The sequence below is a fragment of the Mauremys mutica genome, chromosome 1 (genome assembly GCF_020497125.1).
Source record: "Mauremys mutica isolate MM-2020 ecotype Southern chromosome 1, ASM2049712v1, whole genome shotgun sequence".
Taxonomy (NCBI): domain Eukaryota; kingdom Metazoa; phylum Chordata; order Testudines; family Geoemydidae; genus Mauremys; species Mauremys mutica.
This window is the reverse complement of record NC_059072.1, coordinates 151,960,063-151,982,139: the sequence shown is the minus strand read 5'-3', so window position 1 is coordinate 151,982,139 and position 22,077 is coordinate 151,960,063. Positions and strand designations below refer to the sequence as shown.

Genomic DNA, 22,077 nt, shown 5'->3' with positions numbered 1-22,077 from the left:
TCCCAGCATATCTCCATCTTCCTCCCTTTCTTTCAATTTTTCTGTCTCTCCTCTTACTGTCATTCTGCTTCAATCAGAAATCATCATGCAATGAAAAGTCCATGAACATTGCTGGGAAATTGCATGTAACAGGCAAAACAACAACCCTGGGACTGAACATGGAGCCTGCATCCCGTGGCAGAGAGAGGGCACTTTGCATGGAAGGCAGGAGATCCCACAAGAGCAGGGAGCAATGCATGTGTGTTAGAGGAGAGGGCTGAAGCCCAGGATTGAATGGGGTTGAATTCTGCCTCCTCTATGGCCCAGGACAGAGGATTGTATGTGTGATGCCCCCATCCCAGTCTCCCTGGGGTGATGGCCCGCTTGGGCTCCCTGCCGTGACACCAGACACAGCTGCAGCAGTTTTGTTTTCAGTATTTTGTAAAGGTTTATTTAAAAATGTTGAAACTTACATCCCACAAGAACTGAATATTTCACCACAAGGAGAAGATAATCCTACAAAAATATATATCACAGCGCACAGGGGTGGGGGAGGGGGAGAGCAAGTCAAGGGGGAAGGCACAAAGGGAAGAATAGAGAGAAATGGGTGGGGGAAGAAACAGAACAAGACGGAGCAGGAGAGAGCGAACAAGAAAAGAAGGGGGAGACTGAAACAGCAGGAGGGAAGAGATGCGTGGGGTGGGAGCGTGAAGTGAGAGTAGGAGGAGGGGAAAAGATAGGTAAGAAAAACAGCAGGCCAAGGAAGTGGGGACTGGCAGGCAGTGAAAGAAGCTGGCCTGTTGCTCTCTCTCTGACCCCGCCTGCCTGAGGGGGGGCTGAGGCTGCAAGGAAACATTGACTGATGTGTGCTAGGGGATCTGGAGCGTAGGCCAGGGTCCACTCAGGATTTCCTACTGCCGGACTCAACTCATCTGTGGGGAAGGGGGAAACTGCTAGATCCGGAGAGAGAGAAGGCCTGGTTCTCCCAGCCTTGTATTGTCATTTACACCTGTGCCAACTGGGCATGAGCAAGTGCACAATTGGATGTGGGAGTGGTTCAGCCTCAGTGTACACAGCTGAAGATGGTTACTTCAGAAGGCTCCAGGCAGGGAACAATCAGGCTCAGTGAGGTTATTTACCAAATGCAAGAAGTTTTAGTAACACATTTTTTGATTGTTCAGTTAAAGTCCTAAAATGCAGCAGAGAAAGTTTGTTCAGGACAGTTAATTTGATTGTATAGCACATCCTGTATGTTTCAGGTGAGAGAGTGAATGATACTAACAGTAGCATATTAAACTAAATATTTAGTTAGAAAAATTGGACTAAGAAAACATTTTACATGTGCAATATATTTGAGGTAATGTTGCTACAGGAGACTTCTCTTCCGCATTTACTGATTTTTTGTGCCAACTTAACATTGTAGTCACAAAGTTTTTGCATTTCCTAGGTTTGTTTCTTTTCTTTTAAATAAAGGAAATCAATATACTGAGAGCTTGCAGAGCTCACAAACAGAAGTGAGTAAAAAACAGATTTTTTCAGTTTGGGAGGCCAAACCAGAAAAAATATTCAGTTTGAGTCAGACTGAAACCAATTAAAAAAAAAAAGTCGAATTGAAAATCTGAAAAAAAATGTCATTTTGCATAGACCAAACTGCTGTAGTTGACTCAAAATGATATACTTGTGGGGAGGGTAAGGCATTTCATTTTTATTTGGCCATTTTCAGAATGTTTTCACCCTTCTCAAATTGGCCAAATTTGAAAATGAAAAGCCATTTTGAAAAGTCAAAACAAAACATTTCAAAATGGTTAAACTTTTTCTTTTTTTAGTCAAAATTATTCATTTAATTCAAACTGGATTTGCAAATCATTTTCATGCTCCAAAAATGCATTTTTGGTGAAATTACAATTTGCCAAAAACATTTCACTCGAGTTACTAACAGACCTCTTGCCAGCAGAGCTTGTAAATTCCCTAAAACAATCAGCATGCACTGAATTAGCAGTATGTGCCACAAACATTTTTTATGTCATTTCTTGCTGCAAATGGGAAGGCATAACAGTCATCCCTAGCTCATCAAGTAAATGGATTGAAGATCTGATAACCTAAATTTAAGCCTCATCTATACTAGAAAAGTATCAGAGGGGTAGCCGTGTTAGTCTGGATCTGTAAAAGCAGCAGAGAGTCCTGTGGCACCTTATAGACTAACACATATTGGAGCATGAGCTTTCGTGGCTAGCTCACTGTAAAATCCTAGTGGGGACAAGGCACAGGCACTATTTACTGCAAGACAGGTAGATGAGGTCAATGTTATACCCCCAACCAATAGTTGACCTCAACTAGCTCCATCATGACAGAGACTCCAGAGCTTTGTCTCCAGTAGGATTGTACAAACACACCTTTTCTGGCAGTGATGACATAGCCATTGTGTCCTAGGTATTCGGCCTCATCCTAATTGCCTGTGAATATCCCACCTCTCTCTGTCCTTCTCTCCATCTCTCAGAAGTGCTGTCTGACGGGCTGGGGGCAGTCCAGGAATAACTGAATGGTATATAGCACCCTCAAAACATTCCCATATGTGGCCTCTGAACTGCTCCCTTTTGCAACATGGACAGGGTGGGTCCCTTCTTTGCCAGTCCTGTGGCATCAGTCCCTCACTGCCTCCACTGCCCTTTCCTCACCCCATTTGGGATGCTTGGGTCCTGATAGAAGGCTCAGCTGAAACCATCATCAGACCTTTGTTAAATCCAAACCACTTCCCCACCCAACACCTAGCCAAGGCCTCAGTTCCCAGCCGTCCATCTCCACGTGCCATGCTTCAACTGATTTTGCAGTAGCCCTATAAAAGTCTTGCACAGGATTGTATGCAGGGCAGTTACCCTGCTCAGGCTTGTTTTTCATACTTCCTGAACTACAAAATGGCCAGAGGATTTTGCCTCAAGTTTTCTGAAAACATCACCTTGGAGTGGAGACCAAATCTTGGTGAGGTGGGGTCGAAAAGATCTGAGTGCCTGGAAGCAGGGCGAGCATGGAAACTATTCTGCAGCCTTTCCCAGTGAGAAAGAGAAGATGATGATGACCGGGTGATAGAGGAAGAGACAGAGAGAGAAGGAGGAACATTGGGAGAAAGAGAAAACAAAAAGACAGAACTGACAGAGGGAGAGGCAAGGTTCCCCCAGGGAATGGGGGGAAGGTGCTGAGTGAGGTCTTCCCAACACCCACCACTAGCTGCTGCCAGCACCTGGATCCCTCAGGAGAGGTCAAGGCCTTAGCAGAAGACACCCCCCCCCCACTCCATTGGAATCCCTGCCTAAGGCTGGGAATTCTGCAACCACGGAGCTCCAGCTAGTCGAAAGACACTTCAAAGCACACGACACAGGAAGGAACAGAGGGGTTGGGACTGGGGGTAGGACCTTGCCTCTCCACCTCCCCTACCCCCATGTTAGGCATGCACTGGTGGGTTATCCTCAGAGATCAAAGTGCGTGTGTATATGTTGGGGGAGGGTCAGGAGGTTTAGATTTCACATCAACAACTGCTCTTGTGCCCCCCGCTCCTTTGTCACCCCATCTTGTGGGTTACCCCCCTGCCTCCTCTCCCCCGTGGCATGGGACCAGTGAGGCCCAGTCTGTCCATTGCCCGAGTACATCCTGGGATGGTTAAGTAAATGATGGTGGTGGAAAGTTGTGACACAAGCAAATCATTCCTGGTGTAGCAGAGGCAACAGAACACTCCCTGGATGTGACAAGAGGGGTTGTGGAAGCCAGCTCCGCCGCTCTCACAGATTTACCAGTGGGATCCTGGGGGGAAAAAGAGAGTGAAATAAAAGAATCAGAGATGGAAGATGCCTCCTCAGGTCCCCCTCTCCCAGGGGTGAAAGTAAGTCCAGTGACTTACTGGTATGCTGGGGCCAGCTTTGGCCCCTGGAAGGGGCGGGGCCTAGGGTGGAAGGGGTGTGGCTGAGGGAGTCAGAGCCAGCCCCAACCCACCCTGTAAGGTAAGTGCCCCCCCACCGGGGTAGCAGCAGCCCAGGGCTCTGGGGGCTATTTAAAGGTCCCAGGGCTCCCCTGCTTCTACCGCCCGGCCCTTTAAATAGCTGAGGAGCCCTGGGGAAGTGGCGGGGCTTCCATGGCTATTTAAAGGACCAGTGTGGCAGAGACAGCTGGAGCCCCAGGCCCTTTAAATAGCCCCTGGAGTCCCACGCTACCCCTGGGCTCCGGGGGCTATTTAAAGGGCCCGGGGCACCCCTGCTTCTACCGCCCCAGCCCTTTAAATAGCCACCAGAGCCCTGGAGTAGTGGCGATGGGGCTCTGGCAGCTATTTAAAGGGCCGGGGCGGTAGAAGCAGCCAGAGCCCCAGACTTTTTAAATAGCCCCCAGAGCCCCGCAGCCCTATCCCAGGGCTCCAGCAGTGGGGCTCTGGTGGCAATTTAAATGGCCTGGGGTGCTAGCCCCTGTTGGGAGCCCCAGGCCCTTTAAATTGCCCCCTGGGGAAGCCAGGCCATCCCGGTACGGCAAACTGGCTCTTGCCGGTACACCTTTCCAGGGCGTATCGGCTTACTTTCACCTCTGCCCTCTTCTTTCCTGGCTAGGACTGTTTCCTATTCCCACCTTCTCCCCAAGGTTCCTAGTTCCTAGCATCTCAAGCGACAGGGCTCCAGGCCCTCTCCTTAGAGAGAGGACAACCCGGGCTCACAGACCCCTGAGCACTGGACAGCTCCTTTACCCAGATTGGCTCTTTTCCCCACTTGGTTCCCCCACTAAACAATCTCCCTTTGCCCTGGGCTTCAAAGACATTCATCAGAGAATTGCACTCTCTCTCCCTCTGTCTCTTGTTGTTCCAGCGTTCTTTTCATCCTCCCTCTCTTCCCCTGTCTCTACCCCCATCTCACTCTCCTCCTTTCTGTCACTCACCGGTTGAGCTGGAAGGTCCTGCTTTTCCCCTGGCCCCCCAGTTTCTCTACACCCTCCTGGACCTGCCTGGGCTCCTCTGTCTCAGGTGTCGGGACCAGTGTGTCTCCGTAGGGTCCCAGGATGCTGACTGTGGTGGGCGACAGGTCTGTGAGTGGCTGCTGACTCTCCTGCTGCTGCACCCCACTCCGCTGGCCAGAGTGACGACGACGCTTCTGACTACGGTCCCAGCTGCAGTGAGAGAGGGTCACTGAGACGGGGGGAGGCCTCGTCCCCTAAGGTACCCAGAACCTTGAGAACGGTGGAGTCTGTGCCCCTAAGCCCCTGATACACCCAGAACCCTGAGAACAGTGGGGTCCATGTCCAAACCTTCCTCATGCACACAGCCCCTGAGCACAGTGAGATCCTTGTCCCTAAAGCCCCTCCCCCCAAGTCCAAGCAGTGTCTCTGGCCCTGTGAGCCCCCAGAACTAGTGGATTCCACTCACTCCCAGAGCAGTCTTGCAGATGCCCAAGCGGACGACATCCACACCCGTAAACCTCACTCACCAGAACTTGAATATTATCCCAGTGGCAACTAGGACAATAATGATGGAGATTGTGATAGTAACATACAGCTGAGGATCCACACCTGAGAGAGACAGAGAGAGTGTGTGAGAGCCACATCTGGCATCCAGCCAAAGGCACTGCAGGGGAAGGGGCAAGAGGGCTTGGTGTGTGGAGCCCTCCCCCCCCCCAGTGCACTCCTGGCCTTTCCCAGCAGGAGGTGCCATAAGGAGCAGGGTGAAAGAGATGTGGAGCAGATTTACCTTCCCCCCGGGGCCCAAACAAGAAGGGCCTCAGCGTGGCGGGGGTCTCCCGCAGGTTGAGCCCTGCATTGTGCAGCAGTGAGTGGGAGTTGGGTTGTGCTGTCGCCATCCCATGTGGTGAAACAAAGGTGTAACCCAGAGGTGGGAAGCCTGGATTGGCTGAGTTGGGGTCACCTCCATCCTCATCTGACACTGTGGGGCCCCATACAATGGCCCAGGGGTACTGGGATGAAGGCAGCCCCTCCTCAAACCCAGAGGGGGTGGCAGGCCGGGCCCCTGGGGCCTGGCGCCTCAGCCGCATCACATGACGCAGCTCCCCGTCCCGTGGCATCAGAGATCGCTGGCGCAGTGTGATGAAGCGAGAGTCTCTCTCTGACGGTGAGATCTTGTCCCAAATGCAAACAGGCCTGGCAGCTGAGGGGCTGCGACGGGCACAGAGTGGCCGAGGAGCAAGGGGACTCCGGGAACGAAGTGACCAGACACCATGTGAAGAGACTGCTAAGGCCACAAGCAGGACGGTCCAGAGCTGCAGGGAGTGGAGGCAGGAAACCAGTGGGAGCATTACACTGTGGAGAGAGAGAGAGAGAGATCAGAAGAGCACCTCCTGCTGGGAGATGTCAGGACTGGAGTTGCTGAGAGCTCCCACCACAGCCAGCATTCCTACCCCCCTTCCTACGGTGGCTCTTGCAAGGAAAGGCTGTGACGGAAGTATCTGGGAGCTCCCCACTTAGCCAGTGCTCCTTTCCCATTCTGTGTTGTGCCTTCTACATTATTAGTTAACTTTGGAAGTTGTGAACTTACCAGGTACCTGACTCCATAGCAGAGGCAACAGTTTCTTCACTCAGCAACCACCTCGTCTCATATTCTTCACTAAAAGACAAAAAAAAGGAGATTCAGTGCACATCATAGAATCATAGCAGATTAGGGTTGAAAGAGACCTCAGGAGGTCATCTAGTCCAACCCCCTGCTCGAAGCAGGACCAAGACCAACTAAATCATCCCAGCCAAGGCTTTGTCAAGCCTGACCTTAAAAACCTCTAAGGAAGGAGATTCCACCACCTCCCTAGGTAACCCATTCCAGTGCTTCACCACCCTCCTAGTGAAATAGTGTTTCCTAATATCCAACCTAGACCTCCCCTACTGCAACTTGAGACCATTGCTGCTTGTTCTGTCATCGGCCACCACTGAGAACAACCAAACTCCATCCTCTTCGGAACCTCCCTTCAGGTAGTTGAAGGCTGCTATCAAATCCCCCCTCACTCTTCTCTTCCGCAGACTAAATAAGCTCATCTCCACCACTCCTGGTGTCCCTCAGGACTGATGTGCAGCCTTCAATCATCCCTGGCTATTATGGCCTGGGCCCCAACAAACAGCTCTGCTGAGGCTCCTCAGTCCACACAGCCCACAGGCACCCATCTTGAAAATACACACAAGCTGCAGACTCACATAGGCACACCCTCCTTCCCCCACATGTGCACACACTGCACAAAAATACACACAAGGGCATATGCACACACTTAGTCACACAAACACTCATGCATGTGCACACACACACCACACAGTTTCCCCAGGGACTGCTGTGTCTGAAGGTCAAGAGAGGAATTCAGTATCTTTGTTCGCTTGTCACTAGAACAAGTTGGAATCTTCATTCCTATGTTTGTTTATAGTGTGGAGTGAGTAATGCATTTATTAAACAAAAGAGACTCTTCCATTGTGTGTCAGAGAAAGAAAGAGAAAATGGGAAAAAACAACAGTGATAAAGAAAATTATGAAAGTGAGAGTGAATCATCTACAAAAGTCCAGACCTGCTAAAGAATTTAAGAGCAAAAGTGTGCCCATCAAATATTTAGTGTTTACATTCCCATTGGCTAACATGAAATTAGCTTTTCCATACACTCTGTTCCAGGTCTCTTCTCTTTCTCTGTCTCTCTCTCTCACACACACACACTCCTTTCTGCCGCTCTTTCCCACGTTCTCTATTAAAATATTGTTACCTAGCATAGATAATAGTAAACTATGGGCTGACTTTGTTGATTGGATTTATAGTCTGGCCATGCCCATTCTCCCTACATTCTAGCCTGGCACTAGGAGGCATGGTGTTGCTACCCTTCATGCCCTTGAGATGCTCCATCTCTCAGGCCCCTCCCTCTAAGCAGTGCCCAGTGGAGTCCCAGACTCTTTTCTGAGATGGGGGGGTGAGGAGGTGCCTGACACTGAGTGTCCGTTATAAAGCAAAACCTTTACACAGAAAATCAATATGAATACTCTGCGAATTTATTTGTGGTAGCTACATAATAGTAACCCCAGGGTCAATGGGTGTGTGTGTGTGTGTTAGGGTGACCAGACAGCAAGCGTGAAAAATCGGGACGGGGTGGGGGGTAATAGGAGCCTATATAAGAAAAAGACTCAAAAATCAGGACTGTCACTATAAAATCGGGACATCTGGTCACCCTAGTTGTGTGTGTGTGAGAGAGAGAGAGAGAGAGACTGACCCATTGATAGCTCCCTGATGCTCTGTCTTGGTACCCTCTGGAGGGGTGGAAAACAGCCTGTGTGTGCATATGTCTGGGTGAAGCTCATGAATGACTGAGCATGGAGAATGTCCTGCCAGGGCTGACTCGAGGTCCAATCTGTTGCCCAAGCTCCACAGAGCCCTTCGGAGGTTTTTGCCATCTCCTCCTGTTTAGTCTCCCCCAGGCATATCATTAATTAAAAGCAACCTCCCCCCCCCACCCTTTTAAATGAAAGTCCCTTCCTATTGGTAGGTAACAAGTGTCACACGAGCTGTGGGGCAAGGGAGATGCCCTCCCTGATGTTTTAAGTGGAGATATTTTTAGGTCGCTTCTGCTAAATATTTAAACCAGGTTCACAGAGGAAAAAAAATTTCATCCATCTGCTAATGCAACCTCTCCCCCTCCCACACGTGACAGGATCACCCTGTGAAGAGAACCTGGGGTTACCCTCAGGGCCGGCTCCAGGCACCAGCCCAGCAAGCAGGTGCTTGGGGCTGCCAACGCTGGCGGGCCCCTCACTCCCTCTCAGAGCAAAGGACCAGCCGCTGAATTGCCCCCGAAGACTGAAGCGGCGGCAGACCTGATCGCAGCTTTTTTTTTTTTTTTTGCTGCTTGGGGCGGCAAAAACCCTGGAGCCGGCCCTGGTTCCCCTGGATATGAAAATGGGGGAGATCAGTAGCCATTCTTGCCACTGCATCTCATTGATGCAGGGGTTATATTACTCCCAAGCTGTGATGGATAGAGGGAATTTAGTACTCGCATGGAAGGAGTTTAAATGCAGCTCAGCCCAAAGACGGGGTGAGATTCCTGCAGAGCCCAAAGGATTCCTATCAGGACCCAGGTTATCTGGATTATTATCACGTTGCCCTAGAAGATTAAACATGCTTGAGAGACTAGCAGCAAACCCTGATGCTAGTGCCCCAGGGTATGAACCCCTTTGTATTTTGGGAATAAAGTGTGAAACCCAGTGCTAATGTCCTGCGGTGTGGATCCCACCAGGCTCAGGAGGTTGGGGTGTGAATCCTAGCAATAGTCCTCTGAGGTGCAGCTTACCACCTGCCCAGACTGCACTAGACATTAGGGCCCCAGAATAAGGACCGTGCTGTGTTTAGGGGCTGGGAATGTGAATTCCAGAGGTAGTGCTCTTTGGTGCAGATCTTTCTGCGCTCAATGGCTGGGAGTAGGAATCTCACTGCTATTGTCCTGGGGGTGGGAATCTCTGTGCTAGTGAACTGAAGCGTCATTCCACCTATACTTGGGAGGGGATGTTGGGAGTGGAATCCCAGCATGAGTGAGTTTAGGTGCAGGTGGCATGAATCCCAGTGCTAATGCCCTCTAATGCAGATCCTGCTGTGCTTAGGGGCTGTGAGTTTGAATTTGTGTGTTAATGCCTCAGGCTGTGTTAAAGATCTGGGAATGCAAATCCTGGTGCTTGCACCCTGTAGCACAGTACCTGTGTGCATGAAAGTGTGAATTCCAGCCCTAATGTCCTGGGGGTGTGGATGCCACTGCCTCTGGCAGCAGGAAATGTGACTCCCAGGCTGGTACCCTCAGGTGCAGATCTTCCTGTGCTCATGAGCTGGGAGTCTGAATCCTGCTTTACCCAGGGGCTGGAAGCAGGAGTTCTGGTGCCCTTGGGTGGGGATCAGTAATTTCCCTACACCCCCCTCTCCCGAATTTCCCCAACACCCCCCGCCCCCAGTTTTGTGAGCTAGTTACATACCAATTTAGTGACTGTTTGGAAATCTGAATTTAAACTGAAACATGAATACACACTTCAAAAGCTTATACAGTGTATGATAAAATATGTGTATCTGAAAAAGTATAATAGATTTGAAAAGTATGAACATAGACTAGCTTCCTTGCTTCCTTATACAGCTGTTGTTTTTTATGATGTCAGTGCATTCATTTCGGTGATGTTGGCCAACCTAATAATTTCAAATGATGATTTGTAAGCAAGTCTAAATGAGCTCTCCCTGAAAGCTAGTGATATAACATTAGGGATCTGTTATCGACCACCTGACCAGGACAGTAATAGTGATGATGAAATGCTAAGGGAAATTAGAGAGGCTATCAAAATTAAGAACCCAATAATAGTGGGGGATTTCAATTATCCCCATATTGACTGGGAACATTTCACTTCAGGACGAAATGCAGAGATAAAATTTCTCGATACTTTAAATGACTGCTTCATGGAGCAGCTGGTACGGGAACCCACAAGGGGAGAGGCAACTCTAGATTTAATCCTGAGTGGAGCGCAGGAGCTGGTCCAAGAGGTAACTATAGCAGGACCGCTTGGAAATAGTGACCATAATACAATAGCATTCAATATCCCTGTGGTGGGAAGAAAACAACTGCCCAACACTATGGCATTTAATTTCAAAAGGGGGAACTATACAAAAATGAGGGGGTTAGTTAGACAAAAGTTAAAAGGTACAGGGACTAAAGTGAAATCCCTGCAAGTTGTGTTGGCCCTTTTTAAAGACACCATAATAGAGGCCCAACTTCAATGTATACCCCAAATTAAGAAAAACAGTAAAAGAACTAAAAAAGAGCCACCGTGGCTTAACAACCATGTAAAAGAAGCAGTGAGAGATAAAAAGACTTCCTTTAAAAAGTGGAAGTCAAATCCTAGTGAGGCAAACAGAAAGGAGCACATACACTGCCAACTTAAGTGCAAGAGTGTAATAAGAAAAGCCAAAGAGGAGTTTGAAGAACGGCTAGCCAAAAACTCCAAAGGTAATAACAAAATGTTTTTTAAGTACATCAGAAGCAGGAAGCCTGCTAAACAACCAGTGGGGCCCCTTGATGATCAAAATACAAAAGGAGCGCTTAAAGACGATAAAGTCATTGCGGAGAAACTAAATGGATTCTTTGCTTCAGTCTTCACGGCTGAGGATGTTAGGGAGATTCCCAAACCTGAGCTGGCTTTTGTAGGTGACAAATCTGAGGAACTGTCACAGATTGAAGTACTTGTGGCACCTTAAAGACTAACAAATTTATTTTAGCATGAGCTTTCGTGAGCTAAAGCTCATTTAAGGTGCCACAAGTACTCCTGTTTTTTTTGCGGATACAGACTAACACGGCTGCTACTCTGAAACAGATTGAAGTGTCACTAGAGGAGGTTTTGGAATTAATTGATAAACTCAACATTAACAAGTCACCGGGACCAGATGGCATTCACCCAAGAGTTCTGAAAGAACTCAAATGTGAAGTTGCGGAACTATTAACTAAGGTTTGTAACCTGTCCTTTAAATCGGCTTCGGTACCCAATGACTGGAAGTTAGCTAATGTAACGCCAATATTTAAAAAGGGCTCTAGGGGTGATCCCGGCAATTACAGACCGGTAAGTCTAATGTCGGTACCGGGCAAATTAGTTGAAACAATAGTAAAGAATAAAATTGTCAGACACATAGAAAAACATAAACTCTTGAGCAATAGTCAACATGGTTTCTGTAAAGGGAAATCGTGTCTTACTAATCTATTAGAGTTCTTTGAAGGGGTCAACAAACATGTGGACAAGGGGGATCCGGTGGACATAGTGTACTTGGATTTCCAGAAAGCCTTTGACAAGGTCCCTCACCAAAGGCTCTTACGTAAATTAAGCTGTCATGGGATAAAAGGGAAGGTCCTTTCATGGACTGAGAACTGGTTAAAGGACAGGGAACAAAGGGTAGGAATTAATGGTAAATTCTCAGAATGGAGAGGGGTAACTAGTGGTGTTCCCCAAGGGTCAGTCCTCGGACCAATCCTATTCAATTTATTCATAAATGATCTGGAGAAAGGGGTAAACAGTGAGGTGGCAAAGTTTGCAGATGATACTAAACTTCTCAAGATAGTTAAGACCAAAGCAGATTGTGAAGAACTTCAAAAAGATCTCACAAAACTAAGTGATTGGGCAACAAAATGGCAAATGAAATTTAATGTGGATAAATGTAAAGTAATGCACATTGGAAAAAATAACCCCAACTATACATACAACATGATGGGGGCTAATTTAGCTACAACGAGTCAGGAAAAAGATCTTGGCATCATCGTGGATAGTTCTCTAAAGATGTCCACGCAGTGTGCAGAGGCGGTCAAAAAAGCAAACAGGATGTTAGGAATCATTAAAAAGGGGATAGAGAATAAGACTGAGAATATATTATCACCCTTATATAAATCCATGGTACACCCACATCTCGAATACTGTGTACAGATGTGATCTCCTCACCTCAAAAAAGATATTCTAGCACTAGAAAAGGTTCAGAAAAGGGCAACTAAAATGATTAGGGGTTTGGAGAGGGTCCCATACGAGGAAAGATTAAAGAGGCTAGGACTCTTCAGCCTGGAAAAGAGAAGACTAAGGGGGGACATGATAGAGGTATATAAAATCATGAGTGATGTTGAGAAAGTGGATAAGGAAAAGTTATTTACTTATTCCCATAATACAAGAACTAGGGGTCACCAAATGAAATTAATAGGCAGCAGGTTTAAAACAAATAAAAGGAAGTTCTTCTTCACGCAGCGCACAGTCAACTTGTGGAACTCCTTACCTGAGGAGGTTGTGAAGGCTAGGACTATAACAATGTTTAAAAGGGGACTGGATAAATTCATGGTGGCTAAGTCCATAAATGGCTATTAGCCAGAATGGGTAAGAATGGTGTACCTAGCCTCTGTTCGTCAGAGGATGGAGATGGATGGCAGGAGAGAGATCACTTGATCATTGCCTGTTAGGTTCACTCCCTCTGGGGCACCTGGCATTGGCCACTGTCGGTAGACAGATACTGGGGCTAGATGGACCTTTGGTCTGACCCGGTACGGCCTTTCTTATGTTCTTATGAGCTGGGGCTGCGGGGAAAGGCTTCAGGGCCAGATTATATTTACATTCACACCTAATCTACCTAGGTATCCAGCAAACAGAGCTGTGTTGTCCAAGTGATAGATTTTGGCTGGGGTTGGGTTACAAACCACTTGAATGTGGGGGGAATGGGGGATGAAATGTTGTTCTTATTATATGAGTAAAGGGCAGTAGAACTAGTCTGTGATGATTTGAAGGCATCAAGAGAGAGGGTGGGGACCTGTCCCTCTCCACTGTTTAAAGACAGAGCTGATTAGGCTCCAATAGATAGTCTTTTGTTCTGTTAAGTGACCACTGCAGCTGAAATCACTGACAATCAGGTCTAAGTGCTTAGTCCTGTTGTGGGGACAGTGTTCCTGTGGGTACAACGTTTTTGTGTAAGAGACAGTCCAGATTGCACTAGCAGTGAGGTTTCCCCACTGAGAGCTCAGCTGAAATCACTGAGAGGTGGTGGAACCTCAAGAGACCAACTCGCAGAGGTCACAGTGGCAGGTGGCAAGAGAAGGTGACTGCGCAGGGCCATTGGCAACAGAGCGGTGGAGTGAACGGTGGCACAACGAACAGCTGTGAAGAGTGAACAGTGAGCAGCAGGAGGAACAAGCAAGGTGCCTTCTTGTACCCCACCTGGAAGGTGTACTCACGTGAAAGCACCTCTGAACTCTGACCAAGGACAACACCAGTGAGTGGAGTGCGGTGGAGGGAAAAGTGAGGGGCACATTAAATAAACATTTGTTTGTTGGACTATATTTTAGTCACTTTGCTCCAGAATGCTAGATTTGTGACGGGGAATGGAAACTTATATAAATATGTTTCTTAGTAGGCCAAGATTTTTAAAATGCATTATTTGCCAAGGTTGTTATCTCACATTGTTGCTATCTTGAGAGGTCATTATGTTGGGGAGTTTCTGTACTAAACATTTTTATTATTATAATTAACTTTTACATAAGAATGGCCATACTGGGTCACACCAATGGTCCATATAGCCCAGTACCCTGTCTTACAACAATGGTCAAGGTCAGGTGCTTCAGAGGGAATGAACAGAACAAGTAATCATCAAGTGACCATCCCCTGTTGCCCATTCCCAGCTTCTGGCAAACAGGCTAGGGACACTCAGAGCATGGTGTTGCATCCCTCCCCATCCTGGCTAATAGCCACTGATGGACCTATTCTCCAGGAATTTATCTAGTTGTTTTTTTAATCCTGTTATAGTTTTGGTCTTCACACCATCCCCTGGCAAAGAGTTCCCGGAGTTGACTTTATATTGTGTGAAGAAATACTTCCTTTTGTTTTTTTAAAACCTGCTGCCTATTAATTTCATTGGGTGACTGCTAGTTCTTGTGTTATGTGAAGGATTAAATAACATTTCCTTATTCACTTTCTTAACACCAGTCAAGATTTTATAGACCTCTATCATATCCCCCTTAGTCATCTCTTTTCTAAGCTGAAAATTCCCAGTCATTTTAATCTCTCCTCCTGTTTCATACCCCTAATCATTTTAGTTGCCCATCTCTGTACCTTTTCCAATTCCAATATATATATATTTAGGATGGGTGACCAGATCTGCACACACTATTCAAGGTGTGCATGTACCATAGATTTATATAGAGGCAATATGATATTTTCTGTCTTATTATCTATCCCTTTCTAATGATTCCCAACATTCTGTTTGCTTTTGTGACTGCTGCTGCACATTGAGTGGATGTTTTCAGAGAACTATCCACAATGACTCCAAGATCTCTTTCTTGAGTGTTAACAGCTAATTCAGATGCCATCATTTTGTATATATAGTTGAGATTGTTTTCCAATGTGCATTACTTTGCATTTATCAACATTGAATTTCATTTGCCATTTTGTTGCCCAGTCACCCAGTTTTGTGAGATCCCTTTGTAACTCTTCGCAGTCTGCCTAGGACTTAACTATCTTGAATAGTTTTGTATCATCTGCAAATTTTGCCACCTCACTGTTTACCCATTTTTCCAGATGAATATGTTGAACAGTACTGGTCCCAGTACCGACCCCTCAAGGATACCACTATTTATCTCTCTCCATTCTGAAAACTGATCATTTATTCCTACCCTTTGTTTCTGATCTTTTAAAAAGTTACTGATCCATGAGAAGACTTCCCTCTTATCCCATGATGGCTTACTTTTCAAAAGTCAATTTAAATTAAATTTTTTTTAAATTTATATTTTTTTAGAAATCTAGACCTGTTATGCGTTTTGGTGTAACTTGCATTATTCTTATGTTAAATTTGCATCATCCTAACAAAACATTTACTTTATTCATATCTCTTTGGTCCTGACACCCCCCCTGTAAATTCGAACACCCCCCCCTAATTTCAATTCCTGGGGAAACCACTGGTGGGGATCCCACTCTGATGCTGGCAGATCAGGTTCTAGTTCATGCCCTGGTCCCCTTGTCTCACCTGAAGACTGACAAACACACCGCTGGAATCAGTCTGGCTCACCTGTGTGTTAGTATTGTTAAAATACTACTATTAGAATTATAAGGATGTTTAGTCTCTATTGAATGCTTGTGAGCTGCTGCATTAATTAATCTCACAACATCTGTATCCCATATTTAGGCCCCTACCAAATTCACAGTCCATTTTGGTCAATTTCACAGTCATAGGATTTTAAAAATTATAAATTTCATGATTTCAGCTATTTAAACCTGAAATTTCAAGGTGGTGTAATTGTAGGCATCTTGACCAAAAAAGGAGTTGCGGGGGGGGAAGGGGTTGCATGGTTATTTGGGGTGAGGGTTGCGGTACTGTTGCCCTTACTTCTGTGCTGCTGGCAGTGCTGCCTTCAGAGCTGGGCAACTGGAGAGTAGTGGCTGCTGGCTGGGAGCCCAGCCCTGAAAGCAGAGCTGCTGCCAGCAGCAGCACAGAAGGAAGGATGGCATGGTATGGTATTGCCACCCTTACTTCTGTGCTGCTGCCTGCAGAGCTGGGCCTCAGTCAGCAGCCGCCCCTCTTGGGCCACCCTGCTCTGAAGGCAGCAACGCAGAAGTCAGGGTGGCATGGTATGGTATTGCCACCCTGATTTCTGTGCTGCTGCTGGAGGGGCGCTGCCTTCAGAGCGGGGTGCCTGGCCAACAGCTGCCACTCTCCGGTCACCCAGCTCTCAAGGCAGCACAGAAGTAAGGGTGGCAATACCATGAGCCCCCCGCAAATAACCTTGCAACCCTTCTGCAACTCCCTTTTGGGTCAGGGCCCCCAATTTGAGAAACGCTGGTCTCCCCTGTGAAATCTGTTTAGTATAGGGTAAAAGCACACAAAAGACCAGATTTCATGGGGGCAGACCAGATTTCACGGTCCATGATGCATTTTTTATGGCCGTGAATTTGGTAGGGCCCTACCCATATTGTTAGGCAATATTTGAGCATTTGTACTGTGAACCTCTGAACTGTGTAAATCCCCAGACAGGAGAGAGATATCAATTAGTGTAAGCTGCTGATCTTCAACAGAAGAGTGTTACAGCCTTCCCAAAAGGAAAGGTCCATTGATACCAGATGGACTATTATGGGATGTTGAGACTGTAATTTCCCTGTGTACCATCAACAAAAGGATAAAAAACGTTTACTGTTCTACCCTTCTCCCTGTGAAGAAGAGTCATGCAAGTGGACTCCTTCTATCAGCTAAATTTGCAACTCAGAGCATATGTCAGTAGGGGAATAAAAACCCCAAATAAAAGGAACTTGGGATCTCTATGCAGCTTGGACTCACGGGGGGCAGTGTTTCTAGGCATAAGCAAGAGATCCCCAGCTGCTTAGCCTGGGTTAGCCCTAACAGACATATAGAGTTTGCTTATTACAGAAGCTTCTATTACCTGATGAAACGTAAGATTGTAACTCACTTGTGTATCTGTTTACTTGCTTTATCCTTGTAAATAACTCTTTAATTTCCCTTTCCTATTTAATAAATCTGTATATAGTTTACTGTAAGATTGGCTCCAAGTGCTGTCTTTGGTGGGAGATCTAATGTGCAACTGACCTGGGGTAAGTGACTGGTCCTTTGGGACTGACAGTAGCTTGAATACTGCTGTGATTCTTGGTGTAAGAGACCATCTATCACAGAGGTAGGCTCACTTGGGTGGCAAGATAGATCAGTGTACCCAAGGGGACTGTCTGTGACTCCATGATACGGCTGTTAAAGTGCCTGAGGAGTTTCCACTTGACACTCGGTTGCTGAAATCTAAGTGTGGAACTCACAACTGAATTGGCGTTTGTGCCCGGGTTCTTAACAATCTGCCCTGAGGTTGGTACCATGCTCTTGAGTCACTGCAGGCAGCGTTACACGCACTATGCACTCAGACTTAGACTGTGAATACTGGGGCTAATGTACTAACTAGGAACAGATCTCATTGTGCTTAGAGGCTGGGAACATGAATCCCAGTGCTGTTACTCTGGGTTGTGTAGCCAGCTGCATTCACTCACTGGTTCTGGTTTCCTGTGGCAGAGATCCCACAGTTCTTGGAAACCGGGAGTGTAAATTTTGGTGCTTGTGCCACAAAGCATGGATTCCACTGTGCCAAGGAACTGGCAATATGCCTCTCAGCACTAATGCCTTGGGCAGTCTACTGCACTCATGGGTTGGAAGCGTGCATTCCTGTGTTAGTAGGCTGAACCTGACATGATGCTCCTCTTGGATGCTGTGTATATGACTCCCACTGCTAGTGTCCTGAAGTGCAGATCTTGTTGCATGCAGTTGGAACTCAGAAACTCATTATGGACAACTGTTTATCATGCCAATGCCTCTCATGGATGGGAGCCAAGAACGCTCAATTCTCCCTGCTCTCCTATTCAATATAAAACTGTAGAGAGAACTAGGGAGATGGCAAGGGCTGAGGTGCCAGCAATAAGCAGATAATAGCCAACTCTGCATCAGCTGTTATCTGCACAGTCCAACTGCTGGAAGTTGAAGTGAGACAAATTTAAATAAGGTGCAAATTTTTAACAATAAGGATCCCACAATAGACCAATTTACCTAGGACTGTGGTGAAATGTCTTTAAATGGATATATTTCTAAAAGATATGCTGTAGCTCATCCAGAAGCTATGGGCTTGATGCAGGAAATAAAATTGGTGGAATTCTATGGTCTATGCTATACAGGAGGTCAGGTGAGATGATCACAATGGTCCCTTGTGGCCTTGGAAACTATAAATCTCACAGCTTTCTTGATGTCTTGCAGTGAACAACATCTGAATGATGAGCAACTGGCTAAAGCTGAATACAAACAAGACAGGTCATGCTAGTGGGAAGAAGGTAGCCAGGGATGATCTAAAGATTGCACCTAATTCTATCTGACTTGGCTCTGGCCATAGTGATCTGTATATTTGTAACATCTAAATAAGACTGTTGCAATACTCTATATAGGAATGAAGCACGTTACCTTCAGAGAGCTTCAGCTAATTCAGAATGCATCAGCCTGTTTGTTCAGCAACACATTTTGCTGGAATGCATCACCCTGGTTCTCTGCACCCCACGCAGGGCCCCCATTGAACACAGAGCCCAATTCAGGTTCTCCATCCTGATATTCAAAGCCCTCCATGGGACTGACTCCAGTGACATGAGCACTCCATCACCTCTCCCTCTGCAATTATGGCTTCACATGACAAATACTTTCCACTGAAATAGTGGAATTGTCAAAGGGGGTGGGAGGGGGGGAGAAGGCTCATGATTATGAGGAACAGAACATTCATAGGAGCTGGGCCAAGACTATGGACCTCACTACCAGATAAAATAACATTCCTTATTAACTCCACCTCATTGAGAGCTAAAGGCAAACTCCCTCTTTGCCCAGCCTGACCCACTCCAAATTCCTCCTCTTTATAATAATTTAAAAAGACAAACCAAAACTGAGCATGACCCACCCACCCATCAGCAATGAAGAGAGTGATATCATGGCGTCACTGAGAAGTGTTCAGATACTGTGGTGGCAGCCATCAGTATAAGAACCTCGATAGACTGGGGTCTGGGACTGTGAATCCCAGTGGTAGTGTCTAGCAGCAGACTCCACTGAGCCTGGGCATTGGCGGTGTGAATCTTAGGGCTAATGTGCCAGAGTGCCAATCCCACCATACTTAATCAGTAGGAGTGCAAAACCTGGTGCTAGTGGCTCAAGGTACGATTTGCTCTGGTTTTTAGGGCAGGAAGTGTGAATCCCAGTGTTAGAGAACTGGGACAGGAGGCATTTGCCCTAAGGTGTGGATTCTGCTGCACTTGGGTGGGGTTAGGAGGCTGGGAGTGTGAATTGCAAATGCTAGTGCCCTGGGGAGCTAGGGGGATGTTGAAATCATGGTACTAATGCACTTGGGCTATTCCACTGTCATTGTGCATGGGGCTGGGAACTTTTGGATCCCTCATCCTGTGGGATGTAGCTGTGTTTGGAGGCTGAGAGTTTGAATCCAGGGTGATGAGTGTCTGTGGATGCTGTGCTGGCTGAGATTGTGAATCCTGTGCTAGTACCCCACCGTGTTGATCCCATGGTGCTGAGGTGCTGGGAGTGTTAACCCAATGTTAATGCACTGGGATAAGGATCCTGAAGCGTTCAGTGACTGGCAATGGGAACTCCAATGCAAGTGTCCTAGGGCACAGATCCCAGTGTGCCCAGGTGCCCACTGTCTGGGGGAACGATTGGGGAGGTGTGCCTTTCGGGGATGGATTTCCCTGTGCTTGGGGCCAGAGGTATGAAGGCAGTGCTTGTGCGCTGGGCGTAGATCTGCATTTGGGAGCCCGGAGTGTGAGCCCCTATGGTAGCGCTCTGCGGGTGCGGATCCCGGGCACCCAGGGGCTGGGTTGTGATGATCCCCCCCACCCCATGTGTAACAAGTATGTTGATTCTCCGCCTCTCCTATTTCCCTCCCAGTCCCCTATGTCCAAATCCTCGGCTCTCCGGTCTCCCCTGCACGCTCCCTCCAGCGCCGGCTCCAGCACAACAGGTCTCCGGGCGTGCGCTGGGGCCGCAGGGCTGGGGGTGCTGGACGGGGCGAGAGGCCCCCGCCCCGGAGCCAGGTGAGGGGTGCTCGGGGAGGCCAGCGACCAGGGGGGAGGGGAGGAAGGATGCTCTCCAGCCCCGCCCATCCAGCCGCATCCCCGCGGCGCCCGGGAACAAGCTCACCTTGCGGGCGGACGCCCGAGGGCCAGCCGGCGCGAAGGGGCCCGGCGCTGGGGGGGCCCGGCTGGGTCGGCTGCGGCCGGTGCCTCGCATGGCCGGGCGGCTCGGCGGGGCTGAGCCCGGGCTGCAGGAGAGCAGAGACCGTCTGGAAATAAACAGCTGCCGAGGGCTGGGCCAGCCCCGTCCTGCCTCTGTCTCTCCTCGCCGGCCGCCGTTAACCCCCTGGCTGCCGGCCCGCCGCGGCTCGCTGTGCAGGCAGGGCTGGGGGGCGGGAGCCTGAGGCGGGAGAACCGAGGCTGGGGCCCCGCGGGCAGCTCAGAGCGACTGGAGCCCGGGAGCCTCGGTCCTGCCTCTGCCCGCCGCCGCCCAGCCCCTGAGCTCCCCCCTTTCCCGCCCCCCCGGGGCCCCCGCCCAGCCCCTGAGCTCCCCCCTTTCCCGCCCCCCGGGGCCCCCGCCCAGCCCCTGAGCTCCCCCCTTTCCCGCCCCCCCCGGTGCCCCCGCCCAGCCCCTGAGCTCCCCCCTTTCCCGCCCCCCCGGGGCCCCCGCCCGGCCCCTGAGCTCCCCCCTTTCCCGCTCCCCGGGGCCCCCGCCCGGCCCCTGAGCTCCCCCCTTTCCCGCCCCCCCGGTGCCCCCGCCCGGCCCCTGAGCTCCCCCCTTTCCCGCCCCCCGGGGCCCCCGCCCGGCCCCTGAGCTCCCCCCTTCCCGGCCCCCCGCGGCCCCCGCCCTGGTCCTGAGCTCCCCCCTTTCCCGGCCCCCCGGGGCCCCCGCCCCGCCCCTGAGCGCCCCCCTTTCCCCCCCCCCGGGGGCCCCCGCCCGGCCCCTGAGCTCCCCCCTTTCCCGCCCCCCGGGGCCCCCGCCCGGCCCCTGAGCTCCCCCCTTTCCCGCCCCCCGGTGCCCCCGCCCAGCCCCTGCTCCGGGGCCAGCGACCACTGCCCCCCAGCCCCCGCCACTGAGCCGCCCCTGTCCCCCGCGCATCCCAGCCACCCCCCGCCCTCTGGCCCCCAACAGACCTGCCCCCCCGCTGCCGAGCCCTCCTGCTCCCTGCAGCAAGACCCGACCCCTCCCCGGGCTCAGTCTGTCTGTCTCTTTCCCCCGCTCATCTTGCTGCTTATTGTCAGGATCTTAACGGGAAGCGATTACGTTGCTATGGAGAGAGGTGTCTCCAAGGGACCCGTCGCTTGTGGCTGGAGCGCTAGCCAGTGAAGTCAGACGCCAGAAAGGTCTGTCCTTGGGGGGAGGGATGCAGAACCCCCCGACCCACTCCTTGGAAAGCCCCTCTCCACAATCTTCCCGCTGGCCTCACTTCTTCGCAGCATCTCTGCCCCCTCGAGCCCTCTCCCCCATAAACCTTCCCAAATCTCCTCCCCCTTCCCAATCTTGTAACCGCACCTCTGTAATCTCCTCTCTCTCCCCAAAGACCCCCAACACCCACCCAGAATATCCCACCTCCAGGACATTCCCCTCCTCTGGAATCTTCTGATCCTTGCCTCATGCAGAAATTACCCAGGGATTACCCTCCCAAGAGTCACCCCTGGAACCCTCCCCCTTCCCCAATATCTCCTCTAAAATCCTGGACCCCTCCTCTCTGCAGCAGCCCTTCTTTGGAGACCCTCCACCCAACACTTTCAGCATAGTGCCCTACCAGAACAGGACTGCCACTCTCCCATACCCTCTTCCTCTACCAGATGCCCACTTCAGATCTCTTCTGATGCCACTGGGATCTTCCTCTCTCTAATATCCTCACTGGACTCCCCTTGCCCCAAACTTCAGATCTTCAGAATCTATTTGTCATCCTCTACATCAAACTTGGGCAACAGTTGTTATCCTTCTGAAGTAGTGAATTGAATTGTTTGCGTGTCTGGGGGTGTTTATGCATGGCAGGGTGTGTGGGTGACAGATATATTGTGTGTCAGAGT

General features: G+C 49.3%; 1 protein-coding gene across 1 annotated transcript; it reads right to left on the bottom strand.

Annotated features, from left to right (window-relative positions):
• Positions 1-417: 417 nt before the first annotated feature.
• On the bottom strand, positions 418-21,828 carry LOC123350936 (PILR alpha associated neural protein). Its single transcript, XM_044989912.1, has 8 exons — positions 21,804-21,828; positions 21,172-21,282; positions 20,165-20,285; positions 6,491-6,559; positions 5,690-6,255; positions 5,430-5,511; positions 4,885-5,112; positions 418-3,771 (listed from the first exon to the last, which is right to left on the bottom strand). Exons 1-8 carry the CDS (start codon positions 21,826-21,828, stop codon positions 3,750-3,752), a joined length of 1,224 nt encoding a protein of 407 aa, XP_044845847.1. The 3' UTR covers positions 418-3,749.
• Between the last annotated feature and the right edge of the window lie 249 nt (positions 21,829-22,077).